The sequence below is a fragment of the Culex pipiens genome, chromosome 2 (genome assembly GCF_016801865.2).
Source record: "Culex pipiens pallens isolate TS chromosome 2, TS_CPP_V2, whole genome shotgun sequence".
NCBI classification, from domain to species: domain Eukaryota; kingdom Metazoa; phylum Arthropoda; class Insecta; order Diptera; family Culicidae; genus Culex; species Culex pipiens.
Window position 1 is genome coordinate 45,578,699 of NC_068938.1, and position 25,926 is coordinate 45,604,624.

At 33.4% G+C, this 25,926-nt stretch overlaps 2 protein-coding genes across 5 annotated transcripts in view; both read right to left on the reverse strand.

The window, feature by feature from the left end:
- The window catches only part of LOC120430668 (trissin receptor-like), a 429,039-nt gene that overhangs the window by 292,809 nt on the left and 110,304 nt on the right, over nt 1-25,926 (reverse strand). The gene's annotated exons all lie outside the window — the stretch shown is intronic.
- LOC120416795 (trissin receptor) overlaps nt 1-25,926 on the reverse strand; it is an 80,297-nt gene that overhangs the window by 19,206 nt on the left and 35,165 nt on the right. For all 4 annotated transcript variants that reach the window (XM_039578671.2, XM_039578668.2, XM_039578669.2 and 1 more), the window contains exon 5: nt 89-286. In XM_039578671.2, coding sequence (XP_039434605.1) covers nt 89-286 — 198 coding nt within the window. The remainder of the gene's footprint in view (nt 1-88; nt 287-25,926) is intronic.

The window sequence follows — 25,926 nt, forward strand, 5'->3', positions numbered from 1 at the left end:
TGGTTTCAAACTAAAAACCTAAAGCATTTCGGTGAAACAACCATTCGATGAAACGACCGCTCCACAAAAGCCGCCGTCGCCAACTTACGGTCATGACCAGCAGCGGCAGCAGGTACAGTAAGGCAAAGTTGATGATGTCGAACAGCTCCGAGTTGAACGCCTTCCGGTTCACGATGCAGATGGTCTCGAGCTGGTCGTCGCCGAGGTTGTTCGTAATCGTCCGGACGAAGATAAACTTTGGCACCGAGTAGACGGCCGACGTGATCCAGACGGCCACGATGACCAGCTGTGAGGAGGAGGAGGAGGAGAAATTGAGCATGAGTGTAATGGATACAACTTCTAAGCAGAGGGTAGTGTGCGGCGTCACTTCCGGCATCCGGTACGCTCTGCACAGTTATGTCAGTTAGATAACCGAACGTAGACAAACATGTTGAGATGGCAAATTTTACCTCTATCCTGATGTTCCCCCAACCATGTCAATTTTTTTTTTTTAGCGCCAGGAGGAGAAATAAAATACCGACAATTGCTGGAAAGTTTTCCCATCGAAGGTTTGATCAATATTGTTGTGGACGGACAAACGGATGCAATGAAAATATCCTGTTGTTTGGAAACATCAGATTTTTTAATACACGCTTTGTTTGTAAAGCTTCCATAGCTTCGTCTGTCCGTAAACATATTTGTTGACGCGAGCATTTTTTGGCTGTGGACAATTTCCACACAAAACAAATTGTATGGAGCGTGGACAACCGCAAACAGCTCTAGGTACAACGAATCCGTGTGCTCTCTTCGGGAAAAGTGTTCTTCAGACCATTTCCCTTAGGCCTGACCCAGGGCCGTAGCCAGGATTTTTGTTCGAGGGGGGGGAGGGGGGGGGGAGGAGTAAAAGAGTAAAAAAAAAACAGCAAATCATTTATACCATCACTTGGTTTGTGGTAAAATTATTGAGATGAATTGTAAAATTGTAATGTTATGTATGCAAAAAAGTTTTCAAAGGTTTTCATCTTAAGTTTTCAATGTCTTTATTGAAGAAACTCCTTCGTCATTTTTTTTTCTTTATTTAAACAGCTTGTTTGTATTAAAGGAGTAAAGAAGAAAGTGTTTTTTTTTACATTTTCTTGAATTGATTAATTGTAATCCAATTTCGTGATAAACTGTCGCTAAATTTAAAATATACATAAATTGAACCAAATTTTTGAAAGCAAAATTTTTTTTAAAGAAATATTGATTTATCTAACCATAAGTATTATGTTTTCTGTACTTTATACTGAGAGAAAACCCCACGAACAAACTGGTAAATTTGAACTATCAAATTTTAAACCGTCTGGATTTACATTTTCAGCTGTGTGATAATTGTGATGAAACCTGACGAAATCTGACATTTTTCATTTTTTCTAGCACAACATTAAACTCATAACTGGAATATTTGTTTTTCTTATAATTTTACAAACAAACTTAAACAAGCAGCTTTAGAAGCCATTCCATATTTCGCGAAGCTCGTGGTACTCTCAAAAATAAATAATTTTAATGAAATACAAAAAAATATTATCGTTGAAATTCCGGCTTCTGAAGTGTCTCCATGGTAATTGGACGACCCTATAGGCCTATAATGGATATCTGTTAATAAATAGATTTGAAGAAAAAAAGTCAGTGCTTGTGTTTAATTTTAATATGCTAAAAAAAATTAGATAAAATGTATTAAATTAAATTTTAAGCCAAAATATTCACTGGAAGAGTTGTTAATAATGCATATGTAACCATTTTTAAATGCATATGTAAACGTTAAAATTTTCATCGATTGCATCAAACATTAAAACGATTCATGTTTAACTTTAATATTCCGACTAAACGCCATTTTCAAATTCATTACTTATTGTACTCTGAAAAATTGGTCCAGAATTTGAGCAAAAATAAAATTTTAAAACTTGACAAAAAAATTAAATCAGATCTTAATTTCTGAAGAAATTTTTTCAATAAAATTTCAATCCATCGTTGCAGTGCTGCTTATCTTCGAAATTTAAAAAAAATATTAAATTTAAAATAAAATTTTCGATTGAATAAACGGTTAAATTTAAACCAAAGAGTATCAAAAAATGCTTAAAGACATTATTAACACTTGTAGCCCCAACGGGGTAACAAAAATTGGAAATGCAACTTCACCGGTTCATACAACCCTTGCAAAAAAAAGTTAGAAATGCCTTTTTTATTATAACTTAAGGTAGACGCATCTGTTTTGGAGGTGATTCTTGACATTCTTCCGGATCGAATGCAACAAGAATCATTCAAATCGGTTGAGTTTTCGCTGAGATACAGCCGGTTGAAGTTGCATTTCCAACTTTTTTGACCCCCTTAGTGCTTCGCGTATGTTTTGATCCCGTTGGTGCTACAAGTGTTTAAGATATCCAGAAAATATTTAAAAGTCTATAAATTCATAGAAATTATTCATTTTTTATCGACAAAAAATTAAATCCACAGTAAGCTTTAAAGTGCCTATTTCATTAAAACGCAAAAATTAACATTATCCAATTAATTGAAAATAGTGTACAAACTGTTTAACAAGTATTTCAATGAAAATGATATAACAGCAACATCAAGCAAAACTTGTATTGTTCTTATCGTTTAAAGACTAAGAACCATTGGAGATTGATCTGTTAGTTCCTGAGACACATCTTCTTGAAATAAAAAAATACGATGAAAATTGTAAATGCGAACACGATTAACAAATTTAAATCTTCAATTCAATTATTTCTTTATTTTGAAATAACTGTCCAAACTATATTAATTTTTTAAATATGTTTTGATAATCAATATGATTTTACAAGATAAAGGGGAAAAATAATGTAAATTGGCTGTGGTGGTTCTAGAAAAGACTCCCTGAATATTTCTAAGCAAAACAAAAAAAAAAACACAAATGAAATCCTTTTTTTGGATTTCTGGGATTTAATCAATCATGTTGAATAATTCAGGATTGTAACCATTCATTAAAATCGATGTTTGTTAAAGCATTATCTTGACTCTGGGAACAAAATCCTGCACATTTTATGGTTTAAAATTTTTATATTTACGAAACCTTGCTAAATTAAAAATAAAGAAAACTAAGTAAGAATTCATAAATCGACTATTTTTATCCTGTAAATCTAATCTTAGCCTGCACTAGAATTCAAACATACAAATATTCGAAGCATCAAAAAATTAAGATTATAAAAACATAATTTATTGAAATGATTGAAATTTTTTTTAATAACTTTATTTAAAAATGATAAAAAATGTTTTTTTTTAAATTTAAGGGTTTTTTTTTAGTTTAAATTATTTTATAATTTTTAAAGTTTTTGATTTTTTTTTCATTTTTGGAATTTCTGATTTTTTTGAAATTATCATATGTAATTATTATCTTACATTTTTGATGTTTTAAAAGTAAAGAATACTTTATGTAAGAATTCTTAAATCAATTAGATTTTTCCTGTAAATCAAATCTGAGTCTGAATTTTGCTACAAGAACTATATTTTGTCCTGCAGTACGGAGACTCTTAAAACTCCATACAAAAAAAATCTCAAGAAACGGTCAAGAAAAGGTTTTACGAAAAATTTTCTCTTAAGCGGTACACAGCTGAAAAGGAACAGAAACAATGAGCGTCGTTAGATATTCCTTCAAAAAAACTGTCAAAACGCTGATTCTTAAAATGCCGAAAAAAATGGAAAAGCCATTACAATAATCACTAAATTTTCGAAAAAAATAATAAATTTAGGAATACTAGAATTCAAACAAAAAAATATTTAAAGCATCAAATAATTAAGATTGAAAAAACATAATTTATTGGATTTTAAATAACTTAATTTTAAAATGACGTTTTTTTAAGTTTAGGATTTTTTTAGGTATTAATTATTTTATTAATTTTTTAGTTTTAGATTTCTTTATTTATGGAATTCCAGATTTTTTTGAAAGTATTGTGTTGAATTGTTATCTTAAATTTTTTATGTTTTTATTATTTTTATTTATGATTTCTGGCATTTCTTTGTCTTATACCAAAAAATTTGAAATCAAAAATTATGAAAATTTAGAAATTTGAAAGTGTAAAATTTTTAAATCTTTAATTAGGCCGTTGCGAATATTATTCTGAAGTTTATGTCACTAAACTCTGACCAAAGTCGAAAGGGTTAAAAATTAAAACTACAAGCTATGGTTTTATTATTATAAAAGTGTTTCAAAACACACTTTAAATCAGTACAGTTGTTTTGCATCATAAGTTTTCAAAATATCTAGCTGATGGCGAAATGCTTTTTTCGTGAAAAAAACTTTCATGTTACACATGTTACAAAAATTCTAAATATGTTTAAACGAGCCCAAACATGTCGTATATGATTTTCAAAGCAGGAAAAACAATTCAAATTTGTTTTCCGAACCGGCCAAGTCGCTGGTCCTAAAAAGACTTAATCGAAATAAAATATGAATAAAAAAATATTGTTTTTAGTTGATTAGACTTCCATTTCCATTAAAATTGTTAAGCTATTTAAAAAAAAAAATATTGTGTATTGTAAATATCTCTCTGTTCTTTGGCCGATTTTGAAAGGGTGGCAACATAAACTAAAAAAAATGATATTCAGAAATAAGAAATAAAAAAATAAAGAAATTTTAAAATTTTCAAAATGCAAATTCTAATCCGTAAAATCCAACAAATAGAAATTAAATAGTTTAAAAATTAATTATTGATCAGAAAATTTACAATTTGAAAATGATGTTTAATTTATTCAATTTCAGAGTTATTGAATCCGAGCATTAATTTTTTTTAACGTTTTGAATATTTTTATTTCTTCCTTCAAAAATCGCAAGCTCATGCACAAAGTGAAAATTAGTTGATAATAAGGATTCACTAAGTTGATCTTCCGATTTTTGATATATTAAATAAAAATTGAAGATTGGCCACGGTGGAAACTAAAAAATATTACCAAAAGAAAACATTTTGGACTAGTGGTTTCGGATAAAAGGTTTACGAAAAAGTAATAAAAAATACACACAGATATTTTAGTTAAATTTGAACAAATCTGGTGTCTTCGGGAAAGTTTTTCCAATTTTAAAGAAGGTATTAGTTCTGAAAATGGGTAAAAACTGGATAGTTATTGCGCCTTCCATTGGTCAAAAACTTAAACAGTTGCATTTCTCCATACAATTTGACGATTTTGCCCAAACTTGGTGGTCAGTGGTCAACAAAGCACAAATTTTGGAACTTAGGGTAGTGATGGGTAAATCTTTGATTTCAGGGGATAGCCCCAAGTAAACCCAGAATTGGACCACTCTAACTAATGTAAAGCTAAAACTACAAGATAAATGAGATGTTACTGAATGGAACAATGTTCAAATCTGCAGCTCAATTTTTAAATATTGGATCCATAATCTACAAAAAAGAGCCCGACAATGGACAGGCAAATAACTTAGTTTGATCAATCAATTCTTGATTCTCTATCTTACAAATTATTTCTGGAAAGAGAACACACAATCATTGGTTTGAGATTTTTTAAGGTAGTGCAATTTTTAAAAAAATTAAAAAAATTCGGGGGGGGGGGCTGCAGCCCGGTAGCCCCCCCCCTGGCTACGGGCCTGCTGACCATACCAGAAGTTGGCGCGTGATTTTCCCAGACCTGTACTGCCCATGATCGCATAAATGTCCCATATGCAAAAACAGCAAACTGAGAAAACCGCATTTGAAGTTTGTCCCATACATAAGGCTACGTGTTAAGTTTTCACGAAAAAACTGGATTTCCTCCCGATTTCTAGAACAAAGTTCTGGATGTTATAGGCTCTTTAGAAAGAGCAGACGATTTTGAACCAAACTGCATCAATAATTCAAAAGTGATGAAAATGCATATGGGACATTTATGCGATCATGGGCAGTGTAGGAGCGTTTGAACAAAATGTTCCAATTTCCCATAGCAATTCCCATGTAAAATTAAACCTGATGCGCGCAGCCAGTTTACAACCAAATGAGCTGATATTTGTCATGAAAGTCCCTATGGGCATGCCCTACAAGGGGAACCATACTAAAACTTGATCGGAGAACTTTTTTTAAAAACGTACCCACCCTACTGTTGAGTTTATTTGGGCTCACCTTATCATTTTTTTTAAATGTGTTTGAGCATTTTTTAACCATTTTTCTGAAATTTTAAAACCATGTTATTATTTTTCATTATTTCATATTATTATTATTTTTTGCAGCGGCGAAATGGCTTCACTTTTTGAAAGAAAATTGAGTTTGCCAGCGGCAAAATTAAAAAAATTGGATAAAGGTTAGTTTTGTTGAGTCATGGAAATTTTAATCAAGGCTAGTTAATGTTTTAAAGGCTAGTTAAAATTTTTAATGATCAGACAACCTTAAAAAAAATAATTTTAGAGAAAAAGATGTTTTCCAAGTTTTATAGTTGTATTTGTCATCATTTTGCAATTGACGACATCTTTGCAAATATATGTCACATTGTCGCTAAATTACCACTCATTTTTAATTTTTATTAAACTTACTTTTTAAACTATTAGTTCGACAATATTTCTATTCAATATTTTTTTTGTGAAGAATTTTTTGATCACTAATTTTCTTGTATGCTAGCAAATTGGCTCATAAATAAATTATTTGCAATTTTTTAAAGCTTTTTTATTTACATATTTTATATGCTCTAAGTCTTGATTTTTTAAATTATGATGTTTAGATTTCAGTCGTTATTTTATGACAAAAACAATTCTTGAAATGGGAAGAATATATAAAGATTTTATTATTTGGGTCAAAGCCAAATAAAAACATGAAATTTAGGCAATGTTGGAAACGGAATCGACGTAACACCTTATAATGTGGCCCTCTTAAACCTTGCGGTTTCGTCAACGGATCCACAGGCGTTATCGTTCTTTTTGCAACAAGACTCCGCCTCCCGGGTCTTCTTAGTGTAATGGTATGGCACGGGGAGAGGGCAACGAATACCTATATTTACACTAAGTATTTTTTGCGTCCACCTCGGGATTGGAACCGGCGACCTCTGGATTGTGAGTCCAGTGCGCAGTCCGATTGATCCACACTGGCAGACAATGTTACTCTGTACAAATGCAGAATAGTACTGAACAACTCTGCCAAGAAGTTATTTTGCATCGTTGGTTCGTCCATACAATTTTGGCATCCTTCCATACATAAATATTCAATGATCTTGAGAACAGATTTTCTGATTGATATGGTGTCTTCGGAAAAGTCGTAGGATTTGCTTAAAAAATCTCAGAAAAAGAGTTACACTCTCAAAAAATTATCCATAATAATTGAATAATTGGACTTTTCACAACAATAATAAGGCCCTTAAGCCCTATGGCAATTTTTATGTACAACCGTTAAAAAAAACTAGATTAAAAACTATTTCTGATCATTTTTTTTTTTCATTTTAATGCAAAAAAAAACAAATTTACAAGACAACATTTAATGATAGATCAACTATGGGACCCTTGGAACGAGCTAACAAATTAATTTCAAAAAATGAATTAAAAATCCCATTTAAAACCTTTGTTGTCATTGTCATTGTACATTGTCTTCAAAAAATTAGCTTTACCGTAGTGAATAATAATGTCACCATTTTAAGCTTAAATTATAAACCCAAATACATTTATGGATCCAAATAGGGTAGAGTAGTCATCAATGAGACACGGGGAACAATGATAAAATGGCTATCACAAGTCGTAGTTTCAACCAATCAGGCTCATATTTTGGGGGAAGATGTGTCTACTGGATACAAGTCTGCCATAATAGTGGCTTTGGTTATAGACGCTCCCTTGCAAAGTTATTCATAAATGTGTGATTTTGGGGTGTAAAAGTAAATTATGCCTGAAAATTACATTTTTGCTCATAGGCTGCCAATTTTACAAAAACTAATATTTCTCCAAATTTCTTTCGTCATTTCATAGGGTATGAGTTAGGCTACAATGGCCTTTCATTAGATTTGACCAAAATTAAGAATATACCCAGGATCCAGGGCTGTCTCATTGTTCCCCACTCTTTTCAGCCCATGGGTAACAATGAGACACTTCGATTTTTCTTCATTAATCTTTTCAAAATCTAGGGAAATCCTTCAAAACATGAATTGGAAGTGATTTTTGGCATATTTATTGAGTTTTGACTTCATTTAGCCAAAAATATAAAGTTATTTGGTATAAATAAATGGATTTTACTAAATTTCAATACTTTTAAGTATAACTTTTGTTAATTAAAGTTTCAAGTTGACAAAATTGCTTTACAATGTTCAAGGCAAGTCACCTGCAATGGAACAATACAAAAACATGATGTTTTACTAAAAAAGTATTGATTTTCGTAGAGTGTCTCATTGTTCCCCACCTGTCTCATTGTTCCTGCCAAGTGCGTCTACAATGAGACAGTTGGATAGCTCTGGCTGTAGAGGTCGGATCGATCTCATATTTTGGTCAATGTTAGAACACATTAAAAGATAGAAAATGCAACAAAAAGCTCATTAAAACATGCTGATGAAAAAAATACAAAAATCGTTGAAAGTTAAAAACCAAAAGTGTCTCATTGATGACTACCCTACCCTAACCATTTTTTTATATGCTTTAGATGACAACAACAATTTGGTAAAAAATCATTTGGCATTGTTGCGATTTGTTTTTGTAAAGGAAAAAAACATTTTTTTAACTTTAGATGTAATATTAAATTTAACATCGAAAACTACTCCACATAAATTCTAATATCGTGCATCGTTTTCAAGTTACAGCCACCTTCTATGGTTTTATTTTTTACCTGTAGAAAATATTTGTTCCGAAAAATTTCCTTTTAATTTGCTTCAAAGACATTGAAGATTGGGCCAATGCATTGCTGAGACATACACACTAAAAAAATTGGAATAAAACACTTATTGGAAGCGCTCATTTGGCGTAATATTTGTTCATGTAAATGAGAATTTAATGTAAAATTGTGTTTTTTTTTGCCGTAGTAAGGCCAAATTTACACTGTCGTGCCTTTGCCAAACATTACGTTATGCGAAATCTAATAAAGCATAATGTTTAACCTAATATTACATTAAATTTGATGCACAGAACTGGAACGTGTTTTTAGATGTAATATTACATCAGATAAAACAGAACGTGTGCCGAATGTGTTGTGCAAAAAAGTGACAGCCATATTGAAAATCGTGGAAGTAACTGCGACTGGAGATTTTCTCCTCAATTATTGCCGATATTTTGTCGGAACTTGGATTGAACGAAAAACAGGAAATATACTATATTTCTGTACAAATCGGTTCGATTAAACCTCAACTAACTCGGGTTCTCCCTTAGGTGGTGCTTTGTTTACTTTCTTTCAGACATTTTCCAGAAAGTCAATTGACCAGGAACCAAGTTCTGGATGGCGTGGTTCTGCAGTTTTCAAAGCGGACTATCCGGTCAAAAGAATCAGTGTCTCGAAATGTGGAAGACTCAGTGAAAAGTGTGTGGCGGGGTGAAGCTGCTAAGTTTGAAGCAGATTCCCATGAACGGCAGGTTCCTTTCAGCAGGGTGACCAACAATATCTGGTGAATGGAAGCAATAAAAATACAAACTGATTTCAAACAAATAAAGATAAAATCCTGAAAGAATTGATGTGGTTGTGAATGAACAAAATGTGTTTTTAGTTATAATGAGGTCAAATAAAATTATCGATTTTGGTCAAGCTAAACATGTGTTGGTTCGTCTCATAAGAAACTGACATTTCCAATAAGAATATCGTCCCACAGAAATTGCGTTAGATGTAATTTCACACGACCTCGATTGATGGGTTAGATCGCGTTATTTAAAATTTGATGTAATTTTACATCTTATTTGATGCTCCAATTACGTGTATCTAATTTAACGGAAAATTACACGATTTTTTCGTAGTGTGTAGTCTCTAAAATAATGGTTAACAGGAAAAATGAGGTTTTATTCATCACCAGAACAGCGTCAATTTTTCAAGAGAATTTAACTTATATAAGGGTAATTCTCCGCCAACTCACACAGCAGTTGCCCCGACCCCTCTTCGATTTGCGTGAAACTTTGTCCTAAGGGGTAACTTTTGTCCCTGATCACGAATCCGAGGTCCGTTTTTTGATATCTCGTGACGAAGGGGCTGTACGACCCCTTCCATTTTTGAACATGCGAAAAAAGAGGTGTTTTTCAATAATTTGCAGCCTGAAACGGTGATTTGGTGTCAAAGGGACTCATATGTAAAATTAAACGCCCGATTTGATGGCGTACTTAGAATTCCAAAACGTATTTTTCATCGAAAAAAACACTAAAAAAGTTTTAAAAATTCTCCCATTTTCCGTTACTCGACTGTAAAAAATATTGAAACATGTCATTTTGAGGAAAATTTAATGTTCTTTTCGAATCTACATTGACCCAGAAGGGTCATTTTTTCATTTAGAACAAAAATTTTCATTTTAAAATTTCGTGTTTTTTCTAACTTTGCAGGGTTATTTTTTAGAGTGTAACAATGTTCTACAAAGTTGTAGAGCAGACAATTACAAAAAAAATTATATATAGACATAAGGGGTTTGCTTACAAACATCACGAGTTATCGCGATTCTACGAAAAAAAGTTTTGAAAAAGTTGGTCGTCGTCGATCATGGCCGTTCATGGTCACCCGCGACAGACACGGACGACGAAACAAAGAGAAACGCAAAAAGTAACTTTTTCAAAACTTTTTTTCGTAAAATCGTGATAACTCGTGATGTTTACAAGCAAACCCCTTAAGTCTATATATCAAAATTTTTGTAATTGTCTGCTCTACAACTTTGTAGAACATTGTTACACTCTAAAAAATAACCCTGCAAAGTTAGAAAAACACGAAATTTTAAAATGAAAATTTTTGTTCTAAATGAAAAAATGACCCTTCTGGGGCAATGTAGATTCGAAAAGTACATTAAATTTCCCATAAAATGACATGTTCCAAAATTTTTTACAGTCGAGTAACGGAAAATGGGAGAATTTTTAAAACTTTTTAAGTGTTTTTTTCGATGAAAAATACGTTTTTACGGAATTCTGAGTACGCCATCAAATCGGGCGTCTAATTTTACATAAAAGTCCCTTTGACACCAAATTTCTATCTCATCACCGTTTCAGGCTGCAAATTATTGAAAAACACCTCTTTTTTCGCATGTTCAAAAATGGAAGGGGTCGTACCGCCCCTCCGTCACGAGATATCAAAAAACGGACCTCGGATTCGTGATCAGGTACAAAAGTTACCCCTTAGGACAAAGTTTCACGCAAATCGAAGAGGGGTCGGGGCAACTTTTTCCGATTTCGTGTGAGTTGGTAGAGAATTACCCATAATCAATTAATTAACTAACCGTTATCTATTCTAGAACAACCAATGAAATTGTATTTTGATAAAAAAAAGTAGATTTTATAAAATGACATTAAAAATACATGAATTTCTCTTGTATTGCAAAAATCAACTACATTTATTCAAAATTAGATGAAGACAGGCTCCAAAATGTCGAATAATCTTCACATCGAAGTTCATTTTAGGTATTTGAAAAACGCCAAATATATGAACTCCCCAAATTCACTTTCCGAGATTTAGTATTCCCAAAAGTCCAATCAATATCTGCCTTGACTATCGTAAATCTAGCTAAAATTCAATTACTTTTCCCAGAATCACTTCCGGCATTTCCTGCCGGCCTTCCAACTCCACTTTTACTCTCATCGGCGACATCCTGCCCAGCAAAGTGATGTCATCTGATGTGGGTCATTTCACTTTAAAAAAGGACACCAGGCTCTTCGAACGGGGATTAAATTCTCCGTGACAGCGGACCACACAGAAGACAACTAGGCGCAACACCAAGAAGAGGCGGCTAATTATTAAAGATTTTCGAGGATCAGATAATTTTGGCGCTGGGGCCAACACTTCTTGGAAGCTGAGATTTAATTAAACCAAAATTTTCGATGCCTTCGTTGAGCCTCTGAACGATGGTTTAGAAAACGTAATTCAGTGTTTCAAGTTGGGAAAATGGAAAATGTATCGTGTTTTTTCACATTTCGTACTGTCGTACGTACTGTACAATTTATGATGTGAGCATTGCAGAAAACTAATTTTTCAAATTTGACTTTGGCTTTTTTGCTAGATGAATAAATGATTTTGCATGAATCCACCTAATAAAGTTGTTCCCTCAGTAGAAAAGATAATCAAATTAGAAGCGGCCCAACGAAAGTAAGCAAATTCAGTCCAAAAGAATTACCATTTTTATGAGCTAGGTCATCACTGACGGCAGACAAGGATTGACTGCTTCTCTAAGGAGTTGAAATTCTGGTCGTTCTGACTCATCCTAAAATGTTAGTCCTTGCCCCTTCTCGAAACAATAAATTTATGGAAGATGTCCTGAACAACCGAGAGGTGCAAATATGCGTCCTTTGATTATAATTTATTGGCTGCCCATTACGGGGAGCTGAAAATTATGTTGGCACTATCTAATTTATGCCAGCAAAATGTGTAATGAGCAGGGAAAGCTCATTTAAATATTAATTAAGTGTTCTTGAAAAATGAGGTTAAGGTTACTCATTTGATATGTAATAACTCGACATTGCTGAAAATCTAACACTTTGATCTTTCGCAAACTTCAAGAGCATTCAAAACGTTTCCATTAAAACTGGAAAACTACTCGCTATCATTGGCAGACAAACTTTTAATGGTTCCAACAACTTGGTTCCCACAAGAAAACTATTTAACTTTACAGCACAGTCAATGTTATCCTTCCTTGTTCTTCCAACCAGGCAAGACAGGGCAAACAAAGTAAGAACTTTTTCCTCATCAGATAATTTCCGCCGGGAAATTCTGCGAAAGAGCACACGTTCTCAGTGTGTTTAATTGCAGCTGTTTGACATGATTTTGAACGGAAAAATTGACTTGGTAATATCTTAAAACGAAGAAATTTAGAGTCAAAGTTTGAAAAAGAAATTGTAAACCAAAGAAAACTTCCTCATAATTTAAAACAAAGGTAATATTTAAGCTTAACCGTATTCTAGAAAGAATAAACTTTCCAGTTACACCCCAGAGAAGTAATTCCTTGCTCGAAACGTACCGTAACGCATGGCACTTCTTGCTAACCGGGAATGTTTCCCCGTGAAATACTGTTAAAATGGAAATTAATTTTTAATTGAGTTGTCAGGCACTAAATCGGATGTCGAAAATTGAATTTCAACTTACAGCAGTCAGGAAGAGTCACGATTTCCACCGCCATTGACTTTTGAAAGATTGCGTCTGACAATTCCCACAAGTGAACAGCTTTTCAGTGAAAGTCAATTGCACCGGAAAGGGATCCTTTTCCCTTACATAGTCAATGTTTCCAGGCACTGTGCCATGAGGGACAAGATGGAAAACTTTTCTGTGGTTAACGGTGACGACAATCTCACGACCATCGTCACTGAAAGTGCCTGCATGATGTGTGTACTGCACACTTTGAGGGAAGCTACTTTCCAAGATTTGAGCTTTGAGACGCTCATTCAATAAACTGCTCGTACTCCCCTATAAACTTCAGATCATGGGTAAAACCACTCAACTTCAAATGAGCTTATATTTTCAGGAGAGTTTCCAGGGTCATCTACCAAAATTTTTGTAATTAAAAGACGCAACTTTTGGTACCCAAACTTCAATAGGTTATCGCTGAAATTTTAAAGTTATCGCAGTTTTAGTGAAAAAAGTTGATTTTTTGCCAATTTCGTCTTTCTCCGGTTTTTGCGCGCGGCGCGTCAAAAAACACGGATTTTATTTAAAAAAAATCATATCTCGGAATCCTGTTAATGAACTCCTCCCAGTTTTTGGTATGTTATGTAAAAATGTCCGGGGAATCCGATAAAAATATTTTCAGACATAGGCTCTTTGGTCCAGACACCGTCAAAACGGCATTTTAAAGTTTCATACGCCCTTTTCATATATTAGGCTAGATTTTTGAAACTTCTTATTATTTTTCTTTAAAAGGCCAACTTATCACCTTTCATTTGCGTATAAGACAATTGAAATCGGTTAAAATGGCGAGGAGTTATGATTTTTCGAAAAAAGTGGTTTTTGCGAAAATCGACGAAAATGGCCATTTTTCAGACCACCTTAACACGGCGTAGGTCACCTCAATGGTCAAACAAAAAAATACGGGTCTAATTATTTCGGCCAGGGAACCCCCAGAAAAATTTTGAGCCCGATCCGAGCACTTTTGTTTTTTTCCATGCTGTTTTCGTGGGGAATTGCTGTATATATATATATATATATATATATATATATATATATATATATATATATATATATATATATATATATATATATATATATATATATATATATATATATTAAAAAAAATGGTTTTAACTTGAAAACGGTGCACTTTATCAAAATTTCACTAGAGTACTTTTTGATTGCAAATTAGATTTTACATCGAAAAATAAAGTAAAAAAATTTTTGCGACCAATATTTCGATTTTTTAAAAAAATCAGTATTGATTCTAAAATTCATAACTTGGTTAATGATTTTTTGCACAACCTGGAAATTTCTGAATAGTTGGCATTTTATGTCCTCTAAAACATATCAAAAAATAAAAAAAATAAAAATTGTAATTTTTTGAAAATCAACTTTTAGTGATTAAAAGTTAAATAAAAAATCACCAATTTTTTTACCGTTTATCATTTTTTTCCAGTGTAGTCCGTATCCATACCTACAACTTTGCCGAAGACACCAAATCGATCAAAAAATTCCTTCAAAAGATACAGATTTTTCAATTTTCATACATCGTTTTTGTATGGACAGCTGCCAAATTTGTATGGAAAATTATATGGACAAACTTATGATGCAAAATGGCTTCTTTGGGCATACCGAAGGCATCAAAAAAGTTTCAGTCGGATTAAAAAATACAAAAAATAAAATTCTAAAAAAAGACCGTTTTGTAGAGAATTGCTCAGATGGTGTCATTCCCTCTTGGAGCAATGACTGTCAATGATGATTCTTAATTGAGCGTCAAGAAATAGTAAAGTGAAATGCAAAAAAAAAACATAAAATAATCCACCTTCAAGTGGTTGGCGTTTATGCTCGTTTATAGGGTAGGGTAGTCATCAATGAGACTTTGTTTTAATGTGTTCTAACATTGACTAAAATATGAGATCGGTATTACGTCTACAGCCCGAGTTATTCAACTGTCTCATTGTAGACGCACTTGGCAGGAACAATGAGACAGCCTGAGAACAATGAGACACTCTACGAAAATCAATTCTTTTCAAGTAAAACGTAGTAAATGTAAATGTTTTTGTTTTGTTGCAGGTAAACTGCCTTTATTATTTTAAAGCAGTTTTACGAACTTGAAACTTTAATTAACAAAAGTTATACTAAAATGTATTTAAATTATGTAAAATCCTTATATTTATACCAAATAACTTTATATTTTTTGTTAAATGGAGTTAAAACTCAATAAATATGCCAAAAATCACTTTCCATTCATGTTTTGAAAGAATTACAAAGATTTTGAAAAATTTAATGAAGAAAAATCAAAGTGTCTCGTTGTTACCCATGGGCTGAAAGGAGTGGGGAACAATGAGACAGTGCTGGATACTGGGTATATTCTTAATTTTGGTCAAACCTAATGCAAGGACATTGTAGCCCAACTCATTCCCTATAAAACGTCGAAAAAAATCTGAAAAAATGTTAGTTTTGGTGTTAATGGCAGCCAACAAGCGAAAAAGTAATTTTTGACCATGATTTTTTTCACACCCCAGAATCAAACATTAATGAATAACTTTTCAAGGGAGCGTCCATAACCAAAGCCACTATTATGGCAGACGTGTATCCTGTAGACACACCTTTCCCCAAAATATGATCCTGATTGGTTGAAACTACTTCTTGTGAGAGCCAAATTATTCATTGTTCCCCGTGTCTCATTGATGACTACCTACTCTACCCTACTTTTTGTAAAATTCATCTTAATTCTTTCAATTTTCTGTCAAATTTACTTCACTACTCATACATTGTGATAAGGTTGCCAGATCTTCATTTTTTAAGGCTCATCGGAAAGGTTTTTGATTGCCCATCCAACGATGGGTCTAAATATCTGAGATGTGGTCTAAAAAAAGTGCTTATTACTTTTGATAGGTTTGTGAGATCTTCAATGTTTAAGGCTCATTGGAAAAGTCATATAAATTAAGTTGGAAAGGTCTTTTTATTACCTTTCCAAAAATGTATAGCATGACAAGTTTTCCTGTAAAGAAACACAACAATATTTCGTGGACCGTTTCCATACAAATAAAATCTTTTTTGTATGGAGCGTGGACAATCGCCAACCCCCCCCCCCCCCCCACCCACCCCCTAAGATGTCCACGTGGTTTATGGATGGTCTCTTAATAGTTTTCAATCGATTGTACAAGTTTTTCAAAGAAATTTTTCATTTTTATTTTTTGCTTCCTTCTTTTTTTGGGAAATGTTCAAGAGTGAAGGGCCTTACAACCGATGCAAATATATTTCAATGTTTTTTTCTCTCGGCTTTGGCCTAGATCGAGCGGAGGTAAAAAATATTAAAAAATATAACAATTTTAATAACTAGCCCTAGTCTCAAGAATTGAATGAAAAAAGTGTTTTAAAATGCATTTTGCACTAGTTCAGTTTTTTTGCAAATCAAAAATATTTGCAAAAAAAAAATGCTGTACTTTACATCGGAAATTTCTAAAAATTCAAAAGATTTTTAAATCAATCATGCTAAAACTGATTCTCAACACAGGGGAATGCAATTTAAATTGATTTCAGCTGATTGCGCTTAAATTTCCATTGAAATTTTGAAGTTTAAAAAACATATTTTTACCCTGTGTTCGTCGCGCGGGTATGTGGCCGAAGAAAAACAGTCTGTTTAGCAGGTGTAGTAACAACCAGCTTTTAAGCTGTAATTTATATTTGTTGGTTAGCGGTATTAATTCATTGAAAACATTTCTTTCTTACATTCAGTGATCCTTCAGCTTTCTAAGACCGCGAGAACGAACTTGTCGGGTACACTTCCTTGACCAAAAGGTAATCCTGTTCCGACCATCAATAAATCTAGTTAATAATTATTCCAAAGGCTTCAAATTCAAGTTTCTACGGCTAATGGCAACTTACAACTTGAGTGGGCAACCCTAACCCTACAACGGATTACTTATCGTATCGCGACTATCGGTCGACGGGCCTCCGGGTGACGTAGGACGGTGGCTGAGAAATAAACTTCATTAGTAACGCGGTTCGACCTAACAACAGTTCTCGATTGTGGCCGGCCTGTACTCTGCCACCTCCTATGCTATCCCTGCTTACCCGTGTACGTGTGCAAATGTGATAATCAAGTAGAATATTAGGTTTGCACTAGTTGATCACTAGGAGAACTAAATTTAATCGAATTGCGCACACGCGGAGTGCTTGTACTGAAGTCCTTTTCAATACCAATGTCTACGTCTTCTCTTCAGAACTGTTTATGCTGCGCTTCCGTGGACCCTCTTCTCCGGTGACAGTTCAGCGTGAGATGGGGATCGTCTGGAGCACACGTTACGTTCTGCCTGGTTACAGCGGTTTGCAACACCCTGATTTGGGCCGATTTTGAAGGGAGGATTATTTTTTTTTATATATTTGAACAAGCATGATAATATTTTCAATAACCTTAGAAATCATCCGAGAATTTTCGACTTTTTGAAAAAAAATCTAAATTCTAACAAAAAATATTTTTTAACGCCGCTTGAAGTTTGACATTGAGATTTTTTTTTCTTCAATTTTTCCGATATTAAAAAACAATGCTCATGAGTGGATTTTTAACCAAACATTCTTTTTTCAAAAATCATCGGCAAAAATTTAAAATTGTATGGAAACTTGAAAACCTTGAATTTATCCAAAATGAATTTTTCAAAATTTAAGCGCAGACAATTTCAACAGTTTGAATTTGTACTTGTAAAGGAAAAAATATGGCAATATTCATCAGAAAATGGTGACAGATTTTGAGTCCAAAAAAAAAGTGTAATCAAGAACACCAGAAAATGAAGAATTTTCATCAGTTTCTGCTGAATATTTATCACGTTCACATTTTTACACATTTTTTGGGTAATATTACTCAAAAAAGAGTTAAAATTCAACCTACCAAATTTTCAAGCATTCCAAAATTCAACTTTTTTTTTGCTGTGTATTGGGTTTGCCTGAAACTATCACAAATTATCGCAATTTAACAAAACGCAATTTAGGTTTGTTTTTTTTTTTGTTTTTGCTCTGTTTTGCACTGTTGAGTAACTAAAATTGCCGTTTTCTATTTTTCTTGATCAAAAATTGTGATTTCACAGTTTTGAGTACACCATCCTATCGGGTGGAGATATTTCATGAAATTCATTTTAAAACCCAATGTTCTAAAAAAATAGATTTTACAGATTCACCGGAATTTATAGTTTTACAAGCCTTACCCGACAAACTTCGTTCTGCTTTTTGGTTGGCGATTGTCCACGCTCCATACAAAAAAGATTTTATTTGTATGGAAACGGTCCACGAAATATTGTTGTGTTTTTTTACAGGAAAACTTGTCATGCTATACATTTTTGGAAAGGTAATAAAAAGACCTTTCCAACTTAATTTATATGACTTTTCCAATGAGCCTTAAACATTGAAGATCTCACAAACCTATCAAAAGTAATAAGCACTTTTTTTAGACCACATCTCAGATATTTAGACCCATCGTTGGATGGGCAATCAAAAACCTTTCCGATGAGCCTTAAAAAATGAAGATCTGGCAACCTTATCACAATGTATGAGTAGTGAAGTAAATTTGACAGAAAATTGAAAGAATTAAGATGAATTTTACAAAAAGTAGGGTAGAGTAGGTAGTCATCAATGAGACACGGGGAACAATGAATAATTTGGCTCTCACAAGAAGTAGTTTCAACCAATCAGGATCATATTTTGGGGAAAGGTGTGTCTACAGGATACACGTCTGCCATAATAGTGGCTTTGGTTATGGACGCTCCCTTGAAAAGTTATTCATTAATGTTTGATTCTGGGGTGTGAAAAAAATCATGGTCAAAAATTACTTTTTCGCTTGTTGGCTGCCATTAACACCAAAACTAACATTTTTTCAGATTTTTTTCGACGTTTTATAGGGAATGAGTTGGGCTACAATGTCCTTGCATTAGGTTTGACCAAAATTAAGAATATACCCAGTATCCAGCACTGTCTCATTGTTCCCCACTCCTTTCAGCCCATGGGTAACAACGAGACACTTTGATTTTTCTTCATTAAATTTTTCAAAATCTTTGTAATTCTTTCAAAACATGAATGGAAAGTGATTTTTGGCATATTTATTGAGTTTTAACTCCATTTAACAAAAAATATAAAGTTATTTGGTATAAATATAAGGATTTTACATAATTTAAATACATTTTAGTATAACTTTTGTTAATTAAAGTTTCAAGTTCGTAAAACTGCTTTAAAATAATAAAGGCAGTTTACCTGCAACAAAACAAAAACATTTACATTTACTACGTTTTACTTGAAAAGAATTGATTTTCGTAGAGTGTCTCATTGTTCTCAGGCTGTCTCATTGTTCCTGCCAAGTGCGTCTACAATGAGACAGTTGAATAACTCGGGCTGTAGACGTAATACCGATCTCATATTTTAGTCAATGTTAGAACACATTAAAACAAAGTCTCATTGATGACTACCCTACCCTATAAACGAGCATAAACGCCAACCACTTGAAGGTGGATTATTTTATGTTTTTTTTTTGCATTTCACTTTACTATTTCTTGACGCTCAATTAAGAATCATCATTGACAGTCATTGCTCCAAGAGGGAATGACACCATCTGAGCAATTCTCTACAAAACGGTCTTTTTTTAGAATTTTATTTTTTGTATTTTTTAATCCGACTGAAACTTTTTTGATGCCTTCGGTATGCCCAAAGAAGCCATTTTGCATCATAAGTTTGTCCATATAATTTTCCATACAAATTTGGCAGCTGTCCATACAAAAACGATGTATGAAAATTGAAAAATCTGTATCTTTTGAAGGAATTTTTTGATCGATTTGGTGTCTTCGGCAAAGTTGTAGGTATGGATACGGACTACACTGGAAAAAAATGATAAACGGTAAAAAAATTGGTGATTTTTTATTTAACTTTTAATCACTAAAAGTTGATTTTCAAAAAATTACAATTTTTATTTTTTTTATTTTTTGATATGTTTTAGAGGACATAAAATGCCAACTATTCAGAAATTTCCAGGTTGTGCAAAAAATCATTGACCAAGTTATGAATTTTAGAATCAATACTGATTTTTTTAAAAAATTGAAATATTGGTCGCAAAAATTTTTTTACTTTATTTTTCGATGTAAAATCTAATTTGCAATCAAAAAGTACTCTAGTGAAATTTTGATAAAGTGCACCGTTTTCAAGTTAAATTCATTTTTAGGTAACTTTTTTGAAAATAGTCGCAGTTTTTCATTTTTTTAAATTAGTGCCCATGTTTGCCCACCTTTGAAAAAAATATTTTTGAAAAGCTGAGAAAATTCTCTATATTTTGCTTTTTTGAACTTTGTTAATACGACCCTTAGTTGCTGAGATATTGCCATGCAAGTGTTTAAAAACAGGAAAATTGATGTTTTCTAAGTCTCACCCAAACAACCCACCATTTTCTAATGTCGATATCTCAGCAACTAATGGTCCGATTTACAATGTTAAAATATGAAAAATTCGTGAAATTTTCCGATCTTTTCTTAAACAATATTTTTAAAAATTTTAAATCAAGCAAAATATAGAGAATTTTCTCAGCTTTTCAAAAATATTTTTTTCAAATGTGGGCAAACATGTGCACTAATTTAAAAAAATCAAAAAATGCGACTTTTTTCAATAAAAGTCAACTAAAAATGGCTTTAACTTGAAAACGGTGCACTTTATAAAAATTTCACTGAAGTACTTTTTGATTGCAAATTTGATTTTACATCGAAAAATAAAGTTAAAAATTTTTTGCGACCGATATTCGATTTTTAAAAAAATTCAGTATTGATTAAAAAATTCATAACTCGGTCAAAGATTTTTTGAACAACCTGGAAATTTCTGAAAAGCTGGCATTTGATGTCCTCTAAAACATATCAAAAAAAAAAAAAAATAAATAAAAATTGTATTTTTTGCAAATCAAGTTTTAGTGATTAAAAGTTAAATAAAAAATCACCAATTTTTTTACCGTGTATCATTTTTTTCAGTGTAGTCCATATCCATACCTACAACTTTGCCGAAGACACCAAATCGATGAAAAATTTCCTTCAAAAGATACAGATTTTTGAATTTTCATACATCATTTTGTATGGACAGCTGCCAAATTTGTATGGAAAATTATATGGACAAACTAATGATGCAAAATGGCTTCTTTGGGCATACCGAAGGCACCAAAAATGTTTCAGTTGGATTAAAAAAAAAAAAAAAATCGAATGACCGAAATCTGAGAGAACTACTCATCTACGACCTTAAGTTCTTAAAAAATGTTTTGTTCGTTTTCATTTAATTAAGTAGACAAATTAAAATCAGAGAATTTTATGAAGATGTGACAAATTCTACCGAACAATTTACGGCCTTTTTAAATTACAACCAAGTAAGAAAAGGTGAAATTACTAACAATTCCTCTATAGAAAATTCCAACAATAAAGGTAATGCGCAGAAATGAAACCCTCTAACAACAAGTTTCTCTCCATACCATTACCAACCAAGTGCACCAAGTGTACCTTATGCAGTCCTTGTCTTGATGATGCTTCTACGGTCCTAAGATTTCCTCTAAACTTCTTCAGCTCTAGCCGCAGCTCCAGTACGAGTTGGTGGCCACTTTTGCACTCCGTTTATAGCCTGCGAAGACCTCTGGATGCTGGAGAAACGACTGTCGCCTAACAACTTGAAGGCAATTTTCCCTGTAGGGAAAATCTGTTTATTGTCGGGAAAATTCCACAAAGTGCAGAATGCACTTTGCACAACGGATTAAATCCAACGCAGCAAAAGTAGCTGGGCAAAGAGAGAAAGTTTCCCAGCAGTGACATCGCCCATAATCGAATTGAACTGGGTGCTGTCCATCGTTGAAGTTTAATACGCTGGTGCGTCGAACATGCTTATAAACCTCGCCCAGTCAATCGAGCAAAGTGTTATCCGTTGCTCAAACATATTCAAAAGACCTGCCTGAACCTGCTACTATAATGGTCATAATTTCCATGCAAAGTTAGCATCCTGTGCAAGTGCCACTCTGTTGCAGAGATTTATGCACTTTGCACAAAGTCATCCCAATGACTAAGGAGACAATTGTACAGTTGCACGCAAATGAACCAAAAGTTTCAAGGGGGGCAAACTTTCGTGGGGAGGAAAGTTTTCCGTTTTGGTGCCACCCCCTTTTTGAATGAAAAGGATTTTCGGTGAGTTTGTGTGTGTGTGTGTGTGTGTGTGCAAAGCGAAAACTACAGTCGGTGCGCAGTTGAAGGGTTTGCATTATGCTTAAATTATGGAGCTTACACGGGCACGCAAGACAAAAAGACAACCGTAATCCAACAAGAACGAATGTATTTGGAATGGGCAGGGTAACCAAAAAAAATAATAAGAACTAGATTGCATTTTTTTCAAAGCCGCGTGAAAAAAAAGTTTTTTGTTTCTATTTCACCTTTTGTGGACAAAAATTATAAATGAAATGTGTGTCAGCCTAAAAAGTAAAAACTAAATTACTTTAAAAAAAACTTTGTTGTACAATAAGCAAAATTTGCAGCAATCGAGTTTCAATACTTTTGTAGATACCAAAAATCTTTAAAAAAAATCTTTCAAGTAGACTTGTAAAGATCATTCGTGTCAGAAGTAAAGAAGAAGTTTGACACTTTTTGCATATTTGCCGTTGCAAATATTTTTTGAAGTTTATGTCTCTCGAATCTGACCAAAGTTGAAGGGGGGGGAGGGGAGGGGAACAATTTTGAAGGGGGAGGGGATGACGCAAACTTTTTTTTTTTTTTTTTTTGCGATAGGCTTATTCAATAACTCATACAGTCGATTTTATTTATAATCGAGTTATGATAGATACAACTCATTATAAACTGTGCAAACCTTGTTTTTCTTAAGTTAAACTCCGTTCAGGCTTGATCAGGGTTACAAGGTCAAAATTCGAATAATCTGGCAAAGTTTCGATTATAAATCTGGCAAAAACAGGCAGACGAAAATGTAACTGGCAACGCTGGGCTTGATAACCTCTTCATTAAAATTTCACGCAAAACTCTCTCCATTTAAGGATTAAATTGAAATCTAATTTTCACTATTAGATAAACTTTTATTTGAAAAACTATCGAGGAAAGCTAGCTGTCTCACATTCTACTGAATATTTGAAATTTGAAATAATTTGCCTTTCCTCTTTTATTTTATACTGAATATTGCACCTAAAGTTCTCAGCTCTTTCCTTGATGATGCTTATACCCAAGCTTCCCTGTACCGTGCGGTACACGCGGTACACTCGTACCGCGGGTTTGCTTTGCGCCTCCTTTGTTCGGTTTACACCCGTACCCGACTCACACGAGCCGAGGGTAGTTTGGTTCATCGTACCAGCGCACCACGACACTCTCGGCTTGCCCCGTCAGTTTTGAGTCTGGCACTCACCCATGGCATGAACCCAGTGTATGAATCAAGGTGCTTCACTCGATACGAGCCGAGGCACGTGCCGTGGCATGCGCCGGCGTCACCAATCGGGTTCAGGCCGATTGGTGCCGTTCGTTTCATTTGATGATGAACCACCACTGGAGCGTGTGAAGTTCTCGAAGGTTCGTGTGTTTTTAGTGGCCGTTGTTTTGGTTGGGGAGCGTTCTTTGATTACGCTGCTGTGTCCCCTAGCACGGGACTATGTAGGGGAAATATACCGTAAACCGGGGTGACTTTGATAGGATTTCAATTTATTATTGGAATATTTCCCAACTGGAAAGGTATTTCTCAAGATCATTATTTTTAAAAAATGTACTGGGGTAGGCCACACAAAGTCCATGCATTATTTCGGAAAAAAAAAAATTTCTATAATGTTAAGAAAAATGGTTACGTTAAAAATAATCATTTTAAATTCCGGGGTGACTTTGATAGTCATAGTTTTTCTTGGTAAAATCAGATTAAAGGTGTTCAAACTTTATTTTTACATTAAATGTAGTATCACTATGGTTGCTGATATAGTTTTCAAGAAAAAAAAAATCAATGTTTATATTTAGTTAACTAGGTTTTTAAGGTTTTTAACAAAATACATATAAATTTTTGGTAAAATTGTTAAAAAGTCGGAATTTTGTCTGAAATTCGTCAAATCTAGTATTGTTCATAAAATTATCGATTTATATTACATTTTAAACTGAATTCGAAGCACGAATCACAAGTTTTCACTTTTTATATGAAATTGTTGCAATTTCACCTATGATTTGGAGATTTTCGAATTATGTTTCAAAAACACATATTATTTAATATTTACAAAATTAGTTTGCATTCTCGTAATGGAAAATTGTCCAAAGAATCCGAAAATGCATTCCATTTTCCGATTCAAAATCATGTTCATTGAGAAAATTATGACACTTTGAGATGTTTGAAATAATGCCTTTCATCAACATTTTCTAAACAATAGTTAACTAACTTTTTAAACTTTTCAAAATGTTATGAAAAGTTCTTCTAGAGGTACTTTGAGTACTTCTCTACCATGTTCAGTATGATTCCAAACCATTCCGTACGTATTTAATTTGTACTCTTCATTTTGCGGAAAAATCTTAAGACATATAAAAGTCACCCCGGCTGTCAAAGTCACCCCGTTTTACGGAACCCATTTTCTCCACACTAACCTTTAGACCTATTATCGTTACTTTTGCAGAGAAACCGAATATTTCCCCTGCATGTTGCTTTTTGAATTGTTAAGGGAAAAATGTAATGCTTTTCTCGTGAGCGGATAAGTTTCCATTTAGATGGTTTTGTAGGGGTCGGCGGGAGATTACGCTACAAAATTTTAATTAAATTTAGTTTTAAGTTTTTACTTTTATGATTTGAGTTTCAAGACTTTCAACTATTCAACTAACCCAGATGGTTTACCACCACTTTCTTCACTTACTACTAAGCGTTTGGCTTGATAGTGAGAAAGAGTGTCATGTAAAAAGTGACAGTTCGTCACTTTTGAGTTTAATTTTTTAAACCAATGGGGTATAAACTAAAACGTGTTGAACGAAAAAGTGACCAACCACCGGGGGTAGAGTGTATGTTAAGTATATCAAGTACAGTCCAGACTCGATTATCCGAAGGGCTTGAAAAAATGTCACTTTGGGTAATCGAATCAACAGTATGATCCCTAAATAACTCTAATGTAAGTTAAGAATTTTTACATCCTAGATCGTGGTCAAAATAGTGGCGATGAAATATTGAGAAATATTTTGGACTACTATATGTAATTGATTATATTATACCATATAAAAGATATATGTATAGATAAAAGATTTTAAATTGTAATTAGTTGGGATACGACGGAAACGGACATGAGGTGCGTGGGATGTTGGAAGGTTAATGATCGGCAGCTGCGTCCGAGATGTCGTGTCTCAAGGAGTCCCTGTTGCGACTCTACACAGCCTTGTACTATTTGTTACCTTGATCATTTACGGACAAATTAAGTTAATATTACTGGAAGGCAGGGTTGTTAAAATATCAAAATATCAGCTCTCAGCAACTACAATTATCCCGCCTAAATATTCATGCCTCAAATACAACTGCTCTTCTCTTTTCATTTAAACTCTCAGCGCCGAACATAGCCGAACACGTTTTCGTGTTTACCCACTCGCGATTGACATTTTCCTTTTCTCTCTCATTTCCGCTTCCACGATCATCCTACCGCAACAGCGTTTAACCACAAAAGCCGCCATAAAAACAATTTCGCAAACGCAGTTTAACGAGAGTTCTCTCATTGCAGTTTTCGGAGATA